Source organism: Apaloderma vittatum, unplaced genomic scaffold (assembly GCF_000703405.1).
Source record: "Apaloderma vittatum isolate BGI_N311 unplaced genomic scaffold, ASM70340v1 scaffold3792, whole genome shotgun sequence".
Classification (NCBI taxonomy): domain Eukaryota; kingdom Metazoa; phylum Chordata; class Aves; order Trogoniformes; family Trogonidae; genus Apaloderma; species Apaloderma vittatum.
In genome coordinates this window covers 161,470-173,099 of record NW_009704031.1, presented here as the reverse complement: position 1 = coordinate 173,099, position 11,630 = coordinate 161,470, and the positions used below count along the sequence as shown (strand labels likewise).

The 11,630-nt window shown below is 41.8% G+C and overlaps 1 protein-coding gene across 1 annotated transcript in view; it reads right to left on the bottom strand.

Annotated features, from left to right (window-relative positions):
• Positions 1-605: 605 nt before the first annotated feature.
• The window catches only part of FAT3 (FAT atypical cadherin 3), a gene marked incomplete at both ends in the record, with an annotated part of 88,626 nt that continues 77,601 nt past the window's right edge, over positions 606-11,630 (bottom strand). The window contains 6 exons of the mRNA XM_009864879.1: positions 606-1,404; positions 3,878-4,075; positions 4,631-4,774; positions 7,386-7,523; positions 7,800-8,014; positions 10,276-10,665. Coding sequence (XP_009863181.1) covers positions 606-1,404; positions 3,878-4,075; positions 4,631-4,774; positions 7,386-7,523; positions 7,800-8,014; positions 10,276-10,665 — 1,884 coding nt within the window. The remainder of the gene's footprint in view (positions 1,405-3,877; positions 4,076-4,630; positions 4,775-7,385; positions 7,524-7,799; positions 8,015-10,275; positions 10,666-11,630) is intronic.

Genomic DNA, 11,630 nt, shown 5'->3' with positions numbered 1-11,630 from the left:
ACATCTCAAGCCTATTTGTCACATATAGCCATGTGAAATCTCTGCCAGAATGTGGAACAGCCTGAAACCCAGCCAAAATCCCACCTTGTCACCTACTGTAGCTTTAAAGGTCAGTTACTTAATAAAACACTTCATTGGTTTCCACAACTCTCTGCAAAAAAAGGGACTGGAAAAGGCCTTTCCACCTGCGCTGCGTGGGTCAGGGTTCCTTTCCCTTGGAGAATGCTGGTGCATTGCTAGAGACCAGGCTGTTCTGTTATGCTCTTGCTCCAGGTTTATTCCAGTGGTGGCACAGAGCGGGTGGGAAACACATCCTCCCCCCCTCCCCTTCCTTTCCCTCCACTGAAAGTTGGCTGATGGCTCTGATTACGGAGCCTCCAGGAAAGCAGTCTTTGTCGTAAAAGGCCAAAGTTCATCAACTTCCATTTACATCAGTAAACACGAACAATTCTTCCTGGGCCTGAGAAATCAATTCCCACAATACATCAGCCAGTGGTGCTTTAACAGACTGAATTGAAATGCCCCTTCTCATCTGCATCAGAGGAATAAAACCGATCCTATCGCATAATGTGCACAGATGGGAGGGGAAGGGGAGCGGTACTCACCATTGCACATGCAGCGCACACTCCTGTAAAAGCGAGGGCACACAAAACTAATTCGTGCCGTGCTATAGGTCATCAGGGAATGCGAATCAATAGACAGACTTTGCTCACAGTGTTGTTCCTGACAATCCAGTCCGGAGCAATTCTTCTCCAAGATAGCAGAAATACGAATCACATTTTCCAAGTGTCTCCTTGCATTGGTAAGCTTCTGAATCAAATAGGCAGGCTTATAGAAACCACTGTTGTGCATCTGAACTGCAAACAGCATGTCAAGCTGATTGCTGCCTGCCACCGGCTGAATACTGATGATGTGTAGGCTGTCTTGTTTTTGGGAGAGCACTGCATTTCGCAAGGTACGCCTGAATCCGTGCATGTGAAGGCCCACAAAGTCTTCCGGGGAAACGTTCTCAAAACGGATGGTGACTGCGTTCTGCAGCATTTCCTGTAGCAATTGCTCAACGTGGACCACAACGTCAATCGGTACCTGGAACCGGCCATCACTGACAGAGACATTCAGGACATACTTGCCATTATCGAGCCCTCCAAGGGCAATGATCTTCCCATCGTGGTTGTTGACCTTGAACAAACTTTTCTGCTCCGATTTTAGCGTATATGTGAGGACATCATACACATCCTGATCTGTGGCATGAATTTTCCCAATGACTCCCCCAGGAAAATCATCCTCCATGGTGACAATGAAAATCTCCAGTGGAATGGCAGTCGGTTTGTGAATGCTCTCTTCAATAACCCTCACTTGAACATAGGTGTGGGAAACCTGTTGAGGCTTCCCGGAGTCCTTTGCCTAATGTAATTTAAAAGAAAATAAAAATGAAAACCAAAACAAAACACACAGCCAACAACCATAACTTCTTGCTATATGTATTTTCACAGCTACATGTATTTTCAGTAATTCTGAAGACCTCTCAAAAGAACTTCCCAAATGCATTTGCAAAATACATATGTAAAGAAACGTCTCCGCCATCTCTAGCAGTGGAACTTAGAAACTCTTTAGGGAAGCACAGATATCTCATCTAAGTGGATTGCAGAGAGAAATGTGTCAGCAGAATGTCTCATTACTCAAACTGAAATGTTCCCAGGCTCCCACTGCTATCACTTGTCCTCTTCACAACAGAGCCATTCGAATGTGGTATATCCTGCACCAAATGGAGTTTGGGCATATTTCTACCCTGGAAAAGAGGCTGAAGCCCTGTGACATACCAGCACCAGTCTCTGCATTGCTTGATGTGCTTCAAAATGTTTCAGACTCTGTTTAGTTTGTGTAGATGTGAGGGATTTCAGAGTTTTTCTACAGCGCTCTGTACTACTTTACCTGAAGCAATCAAGAAACATGCTTGAAAAAAAATTTATCACCTTCCAAAAATGAAATATAGTGCCTGTGCTGTTACTAACAGTAAAAGAGGAGAGCAGCACTGCACTTGGACATACAACTGTATGACCCAGAGCACATATGATAGCATCATTTGCACTTTTTTATAGAGAGCAAAAGAGCAAGTATGACAAAAAACCCAAGGCCATCTTGACAGAAAGGTGTGCAAACTTGAATCAGTGTCTTTTCCTGCAATAAGAAAAAATTGCCACTGGTGTCCCTATTAGGACACAGTGCTTCATGCGTTTATTTGCTCCAGAGAACAGAAGGCTAAACTATCACTGGGCAGAGGAGCAGCACCCATTCAAAGATCTTTGTATTTGGACACAGGGAGGAAAGTTTATAAGCTCAGTTAAAAAAAGGGCAGGATGGGAACAGTAATATGGACATTGCTAGGAAAGGATTAGTAATTCCAGGACACTCTAAAAATCATTCACCCTCATACAGAAAAAGGCTGGGTGAAGTATTTTTTAAAAGTCTGATGCAAATGTGCACACACATACACGCGTACATGCACAGAGACTACAGCCCATTCCACTTTCAATTTTAATATTACTTTTTAATAAACCTAATGCAGAAGAGGAACCTGATGGTGGAATGGAGAAAGCAACACTCTGGCACATAGGAATGGAAAGAAACGTTTCTATGGTCTATATACAACAAGAAACTATAAAATACATTTTCACTGCAGAAATCCCTAAAGAAAATAATACTGAGAGGAATTAGGCCTCTACAGTCCAACAGCATGTTTTTCTGAACATGTTAGTGCTTCTCAGACATTGAGGTCTGTTTAATATTTCATATATATGACATACTTGGATCTCTACAGCTAGAGGATGATGCTTAAATTTAATTCCCACATCTAATTTTGGCTAGACTGGAACTCTGGCTAGCAAACTGCCCTGAAAGCAGGGTATTTTAAGATGAAGGCATGGTAGGAATGAAGGGTGAGTTGTTTTTTTTTTCCTATAACGCTCAAAAAAAAAAGGTTTCAGGAACTTTAAATGGTAAACTTGTAAAACTTTACATTGATTTGAACTGTTAATGAAATTAGAGCTGATGCTATTTAGTGCTACGCGAAGAATTAAGTGTGTTTGTGAAGGAGCAGACAGGAAGTATTCAGAGAAATCAACCCCAACAAAGCAAGTGGATGAAGCCTCCATTTCAGACTTAGCTTATAGGATCACATCCCGTTTCAATGAAGAGGTGTAGTTCATTTCCTAGACTTGCATATTTACTGAGCCCTGATACATTTTCCCTGGCAGGCCTGAGAAATGTGGTCAATTTACTTTTGGATTTACAGTTTTTTGTAATCAAAATTACCCGAGTTACAAGGTTCCTCAACAATGACTCTAAAGATAGGTTTGAGCTGGACTTCTACTGCATGTCTTATTTTCACATTCTTTAAAAGCTAAGCTGACCTTGGAAATGTGATTTCATAAATTCTTGGTAGGCTTCCAAAAATTTATGATTAAATTTATGACTTAAAAGCAGAAGTGATTTTCCTTCCTAGAACAATATTTTGCTGTCACTCGTACTGTGGTGTATTTATATGTATATAATGCATTCTTGCTTATTTTCCTCGCTTAGCTACAGAAAAAAAAAGAAAAAAAAAAGATGAAAATCTTAAATCATAGCAGCCGCTGCTCAGAAAATCCATTTCATGCGGAGGAAATTGGAAAGGTGGCTGGCTACCTATTTATATTTATTCAAAATTAAGTGTAAGGACATCAAAGGAAATACACTATATTGTGCACTTGTAAACTGGAATGCACAGTATTTACTCAGAGAATACAGTCAATTAAAACCAGTCCATACAGGCAATGTGCAGATGACCTACGACTATGAGGGTTTCTGTTTCTCTGCAGATGCAAAAATCAAGCCGTACCTGCACGCAGAGCACGTATTCGGTTGCGACCATGTGCTTGAAGATAACTGCAGATCTCAAGACGCCGTGAGGGTCCAGCGTAAACTCCTCCTCTTCATTGCCAGTGAGGATGGTGAAGGTGAAAGGGGGGCCATTGTGAAAAGAGTCTTTGTCTGTCACTACCAGCTGCAAAATGCTTGTGCCCACTGGTTTATTTTCCTTTACACATATACACAGCGTATAAAGAAAAGGATTAAAATGATACATATCACAATCACAAAATACCACGATTTGCTATAGAGAATATTCAACTGAATGCTTTTTGCCCAAGATCACACTTCACAAGCAGAGTTTATATGACACCCCTTACACCCCACAGACTGGCAGAAGAGATGAAGGTACCCACCACAACCTGAAGAGGGACTGATGAGCTCTGCCGGACACTGTGTGTGACCAGGACTGACTGACCATTAAGACTTACGCCCTAAGCGAAGTGCAAAGAAGTGAAAATTCATCCCAGGTCAGACTTTTTGAGGCCAGGGCACCTGGTGCAACAGGGCTGAATGGTAAAATGTGTGACAGATGCTGGGGTTAAGGAGCCTCAGCAAACAGGAACATACCGAAGACTTAAGACAGAGGTGTTTATACTTTCCTTTAAATAAGATTACTTGATATGTCTTTTTGAAGATAAATCATCAAAAGCTACTTAACTGAAACCAAATGTATTTGTATTTTAAAAGTCAAATAAGTTTTTGATGTGCAGGATAAACTTACTTGAATTACAGCTGTATAGTTAGCTGGAGTAAATACAGGGCTATTATCGTTCACGTCAGAAACGTCCACGTTGACCGTCACAGATGAAGATAAAGGAGGGATGCCGCTGTCTCTTGCCTGGACAACTAATGAATAACCAGATATCTGCAAAAAGGTGAAAGCATTAAATCATCATGAAAGCAGTCCTAAATTTTAACTCCTGTTTTTCACATCCAGAGCATCACCTACCATATTCTAAGGAAAGCTGTTTGGCCTCATTACCTTCCCTGCCCTTAGTGTAACATTATCCTGTTTATTGCCACCCTGTGTCCTAACTTCTGTTTTATAAGGCTATCAATAAATGTAACAGCTTCACCATATTAAAATAACTGTATCAGATGATGCATTCCTGAGACAAAGGTGCAGACAAAAAACAAATGATGGATAATATCCAAACTCAGCCATTACTACTGTAGCTAACATTTTCATCTCTCCCAGGTGTCAGCTGGGATATGTGACCTGATTCTATTTATCTTATGATTGGTTTCCAGAACATTACATAAATTGCTTATTAGAGCCAGTTTCTGTTCGACACACGGTGTTTCTAACACGGTGATGGAGAACCAACAAGAAGTTCACAGGCAGTTGGCTTAAACACACTGGAAAACATTTGGGACCACTAGGGATGACAGTCTCTGTAGCAACTGATATTATTATCCACCGTTCAGTGGAAGATAAAGGTTTTTTGAGCCTGCTTGTTTCCAACAGACCCGAACTACTCAGCGCGGTGTGGGCAGTTCGGTGCCTCACCCAAGGGCCCTCTACGCGCATATGTGCCCGCGCGTGAGGTGTGAGCATATGTGACAATTTGCAAACGTTCTGTCTTATACACAGCTTATGGATGACAGTTTGATTTCATGAACTGCATCCTTATGTCGGCCTCCTCGCGTCTTACAGCTGCTCCCCGGGGAGAGCTGCTATCACGGCTGCCCAGGAATCCTTCTATGGGGGAGCAAGCAAAGGGCAAAATGTTGGCCAGATAAAACACCCTGCTCTGAGCTCCCAGTGTTGGGCTGGAGAGGGGAAAACACACCTCTGCAGGGGGGAACGATGGAATGTTAAAGGGACTTTTTCAGGGTGAGAGGAAGTCCAAAGCCATTTGAGAAATAAAAGACTTTTGGGTAGGAGGGAGGAGGAATAGTGTACGAAGGGGTCTCTTCTGGCATGTGGGACCTAACTAAAGAAAAAGGAAACAGGTTTTTTTGGTGGGGATTGTAGGGAGGAGAAAGATTGTGATTTGGTAGGGGCATAGTGACACAGGAGGGAGGAAGAATACTCAACTATGGAAAGTCAAGGAACAGAGTCAAAGAATTAATCTTTTTATTCCCTTTCAAGTTGTAATTTCTACTGCTAGCTAAAGACAAGACTAAGATTTTTGTGGGATCTTTCCCAAATATTGTGTGTTTGCTTTCATTTCAGTGTATCGCAGAAAGGTAGATGGCAAAAGTCATGGCTTCTGTGTGATTACAGCTCAGGAAATGAGTTTCCTTAAACCACTGAAACCTGGGAGTCAGCATTGCCTGTGGGGTTCTACAGCACATGGGGCATCATGTATGATTTTCCCTGAAGGGGTCAGAAACACCTGTGTCTAGGAAGCAAAGGAAGCAAACAAAAAGACAATATCACAGCTTATTTTAACTGAGGGAAATTTTGGAAAATGCAGATCTAACAGAGCTGACAGTAAACATGCACGTGTCGATGAGGGTGAACGTGTGTGTCTGAGAGTAGTTGTACATGAGTGCACTTCAGAAACTAAATAAAATCATATTAAGAAATTAAGCATGTACCATTTAAGAGAAATACATTACAGCAAATGTGTAACATGCACAGACATCATTATTCTCCTGTTCTCATCAGTCTGTGGTAAAATCACGCTGCCACTAAACACTGAAAATTTAATCCTGCCTTTGTGATAATACAGACAGGATATTTGCCACTGCTTTACGCAGCAGCCCTGCCTACAGTAGACAGCTTTTCCAGCTCAGCCCAATATCTGAGGATAGCAATCAGCTTCCCCATTTTCACGGATGCATTCCTTGGAGGCATGAATTTCTTCATGTGGTGCAAGACCTTCGAAGCCATGTAGCACTCTCCTGTCCTGCTAGTAGCACAGGCAACTGCATTTGTTTGGTTTTTTTCCCAAAGCTGCTAATTGCTAGCCATGGCGAAATGGTGATAAATCACCCTGAATGAGTAATCTAGTGAGCAAACAAAGAAGCAGAATCTGTTTAATGAAGCACTCTTTCACTTTTGGTGCAGCCTGGCCACTTCATAACATCACCTCCCCAGTGACATGTTTTGCAGAGTGCTAATTAATGGCTGAGGTCTCAGCTCGGTGCTTGGTGCCACAATCTGGAGTATGTTGCAATCACTCCAAGGCACACATCACTGCACACGTGTGCTTGCACGCACAGGAGCGAGGAGGCAGCTCATTAACGCAGCAACAGCTGCCGGTGGCACTGCAGAAGAAATCCAGGGTTGCTTTTTGTCCCGTTCTGGCCTCAGCTGCTGCGTTGGTGCAGGATGGGAACACTAGAAGAGCATTGGGAATAGGGTTGGAGTGGGAAGAAGTGCAACAACATTAGAAAGATCTGTTGGAGCATCTTAGGCTGATGGCTGCAAAGTATAGAAGGTTCTTCAAAGCAAGCTAGCAGTGGAGTTGAGATCAATACACATCTGTAAGTCATTGTAAGTTAAGAAGTCCCACACATCTTACCCTTTCTCTATCCAATTTCTTTTTCACCTTCACGAGTCCCAAAACAGGATCAACTGAAAACTCATTGTCTTGGTCTCCATTCACTATGGAAAAATGAATCTGGCCATTGGAAGGACTGTCCAGATCTTCTGCTATCAACTTTTTTAAGAGAAGAGTGACAATTAGCCAAACAAATATTAAGCCATCTGTATGATCCATTAATTGCCCAACACCCCAAAAAGCAAGACTTTATGTTTTTGAACTTCACATCTCAACAGCATCAAGCCAAATATCAAACTGATCAGGTTTTGATAGGAGGCTGCCGTTGAACCTTTTCAAAATTCTAGCCTTAAAACATACGCAGTATTTTAATCTTAATATGCCATGTGGCAAAGGGCTTCATCCCACCTAAACGTCGTCCGCAGCCTCACTCACCATTATCACCGAATCACCAACAGCAGCATCCTCGCTGATGACAGCGCTGTAGACCATTTGGCTGAATTTTGGTGCGTTGTCATTAACGTCTGTCACGTTTACATTCACAGTCGTAACGGCGCTCAGGGCTGGAGTGCCTCCATCTTTTGCTTCCACTACTAAGTAGAAATCCTTACACGATTCATAATCCAAAGCTTCAAAAATGGAAATCACTCCTTTGAAGCAAGGGAGGGAATGTCACCAGCCATCAAAAAACAAATAACGCTATGAACTAAGACATTTGACTGTAGTAAACAGTACCACATGCTACTTATCACCATGGCACACACACAAAATATATTGCTCTAATTATAACACTGCCCAATGCAGTAAAAAATATTTAGTTAGGTTTCTACTGCTGCCATTTGATTAAAGTGATGACAATTGCACTTGGGTTGCCTCTGCAGAAAAGGCCTTCACAAGGCATGAAGCAATGAATAGTTTCTCATGAAAATAGGTTTTATTATTATATGAGTATCATAGATGGAGAAGTGGGGGCCATATCCACCCATTTGCCTGGGCTCAGGGACAGCGCCTGTGGGAGAACTGGACGCCGACTCTGGAAATCTGCCTTGACAAGTCAACGGAAACTCACTTCCATGCAATTAACTTCTCGTGGATTACATACAAATTAATAGTGTATGAATACCTTTGAGAAATCAGTTGTCTGTAATTCTTGTGATTAAACAGCAGCTTTCCCACTCAACTACGTTTTTAAATTCTGGGTTGCCTCACCACATAATCAAAACTAAGATTCTCTGTAACTTGACTCACTCTGTGCATCCAGACCTGCTCTAGAACAGAAATGATTTTTATGCAAGCCCTCCACTTGTCTCCCATGTACTCATAACATTAACACTACAGGTGGAGTAGATTGTGTGCAGATTATTAGTGAAGGAGTTAATACTGGGCATGGCAGGCAAGACTTAAAACAAGTCCTAAACCTTGGCAAGACAAATGCTTTTCAACATAGAGCCATCAGGAGTAGGAATGTATGGAACTTAAAGGCCATTTAGTCCAACTCCTGCCCAACACAGGTCACCTAAATCTAATCATTCTTGAAAATACTCATCTCCAATGTTCTTATAAACCTCCAACATTATCAGTTTCCTAGCCTTCTTAGGAAATGTATTTCAGTACTTAGTGATCATTACAGTTAGGAATTTCTTTCTATCATTTAGCTGAAATAATCCAAATGCAATTTAAGCCCATTCACTTCTTTTCTCATGAGTAGCCACGGAGAACAGTTTATTCCTCTCCTCTTCATAGGTACTGTTTACAGGATTGAATAGTAACAGCATGTCTTCCCTTCTCCAGCTTAAATAGCTTCAATTCCTTCAGTCTTTCCTGGTAAGCCACATTTTACAGACCTCAGATCATTCTTCTTAATCTCGTCTGGGCTCTCTCCAAATGAATTCGACCTTTCAGCATGACTTGCTGGAAGCAGAAGCCCTGAAGAGAAGCTTCCAAGTGGCTAGCAAAGAGTTCCCACTAATAACCGGTGTGAAGGGCATTATTTTTCAAGCCCCGATCAGGCATGCTACATCAGCACCCGTCTGTCTGGAAACTGAGCTCCTGCCTCTAAATCGGTAATAATGGAGCTGTCACACATTAATGAATAATAAATAGTTTGTGTTTTTTTTTCTTGTGTGATTAAGCTTCATTATAGGGTTTTATTGATTTATCTTCTTGGCTTCATTGTCAAATGTGAAGTTAAGTATTGCTGTCTAGGCGTATTTATGTTTAAATTTTTGTTAGCACTAATCAACATTACGAAGATAACAGACAACAGACAATTATGTTAAGCCCCTTACACGTAACATAGTGGCCTTCGCAGAGTGGAGAGAGATTTTTGCGTGCAGTAATATAAATGACACAATTCATCATTTTGAGATTTTGCAGCATACTGGTTATTACTGCTGCACTCAAATGTTATCTTCAGCTTTCAAAATCAGGATTGTTTTGCTCTGACAACACAAATCGTTGGCAATCTAAGTCAACCAAGCTGCACACAGTGGTACAGACAGCAATCACATGTTAGGACTGCCAGTTATTTGGCCCTGATAGTGCTATCTGACGCTTGCTAAGGTGAAGACCATTGAGGCTGCACTCAGCTGGTGAGCAGGTAAACATTGCAAGTGTTCATAACTGCAAGGGTTGCACAGTTTGGCTAATGGGTTGTCACATCTCTGTTGACGTCAACAGACATATTACCAGAGAAAAGTATTCTCCATTTGAGCTGGGGCAGCTGAGTGTGACTGTAATTTATATCATTCTCCAAACAAAAATTGTTTTTTTTAACTGTGCAGCTAAGTCCACATTAACAAGCTCTGAGTCTCTGTTCTTGGAAATTGTTTAGTCCAGGAGCCTTCCACAAAGCACTGACATTTTTCTGATGCTAACATTTTGCATTACAAGTAAGAACCACTTTACAAACCTGTTTTTGAGTTAATCCTGAACTTCCCTTTCTCATTCCCTGATCTGATGAGATAGGCAATCTCAGCATTAGTACCAATGTCTTGGCTGGTAGCAAAAACAGAAAGCACCTCAGTGCCAGGAGAGGTGTCTTCGGGTACTGTAACAAGATAATCTCTTCTTTCAAACACAGGGGGGTTGTCATTAATGTCTAGCACTGTAATGGTAACAGTGGCAAATGAGGACAAGGTCAGCACAATGCTCTGATCTGAGGCCTTTACACTGATGTTATAAGAAGACTGAAGCTCCCTGTCGAGCGGATGCTCCAGAATAATGATTCCTGATGATCGGTCAACTGAGAAGTAGCCATTTGCAGAGTCTGCCAGGGAATAGGTAACCTTTCTGTTCACACCTGAAAGATAAGCAAAAGTAAAATGATAAAGTGAAATAAAGAAAACAACAACCTCTTCCCATCTAATAGAAACCCTAAGCAAAACCTGCTGTCACACCCCCACATTTCCAGTGGGGGTGAGGCACAGGGGGGTCGGTGTGCCTGTGGGTACGGTATTGCTGAAAGTTTGGGAGATCAGAATGTGCTCTTCTCACATGTCAAATGCCCGTGGATGAGTTAAGTTCCTTCCCTCATCATGATACTTTTTTAAAAGAGCGCTGCAGAACTGCTGTGTAATGAAACTTGAAAGCAGAATCCAGATATGGTCCTTGCCCAGAAAAGCTTACAATTGAATTAGATGAGACAGGCAGCATGCTGAAATTGGAAATGTCTCAGAGCACATCTTGAAGGAATAGAAATGTACATAAGGGAAAAATAAACCCATAAAAATACATCAGGTGGCACAGAATGTACTTGCTACCGGTGCTGCCTTGATTCCACTGTTGAGCAGTAAAATATTATCATAAGACAATACCTGTTAGACAAAAACTGCATCAAACAACTCCTGCCAGAATATGGACATTGCAGAAAAAGGAAGTCCCCCAGTCCCCCAGTTTGAGAGCAAAAATTGAATTTGAAGGAAAGATATCTTGTGCTTTTCAAAGCCTGCCTGCATCTCCCAGTACAGAACAGCTACCCAGCCGGCTGCTGAATATGTAGATCTGGGCTGAGGTTGTTGTCAGTAATAAGGCCTGAGGGGAAGGTACTGACTGGGTTGCTTGCAGCACTACAGTGGGGTAGACATTTCAAATCCAATTAAAAGTGAACAGAGACACAAACTAATTCAACTCCCTCGTTGCTGGTTGATCCTGTGATTTGATCCTGAGTGCTTCACTAAGGGGTTATAACTAAAAAACAAAGATGCACTAAAATGGAGAGTCTCTGTTTTTAACATAAACTTGAGCATTTTCTGCCCTTTTTGTTGC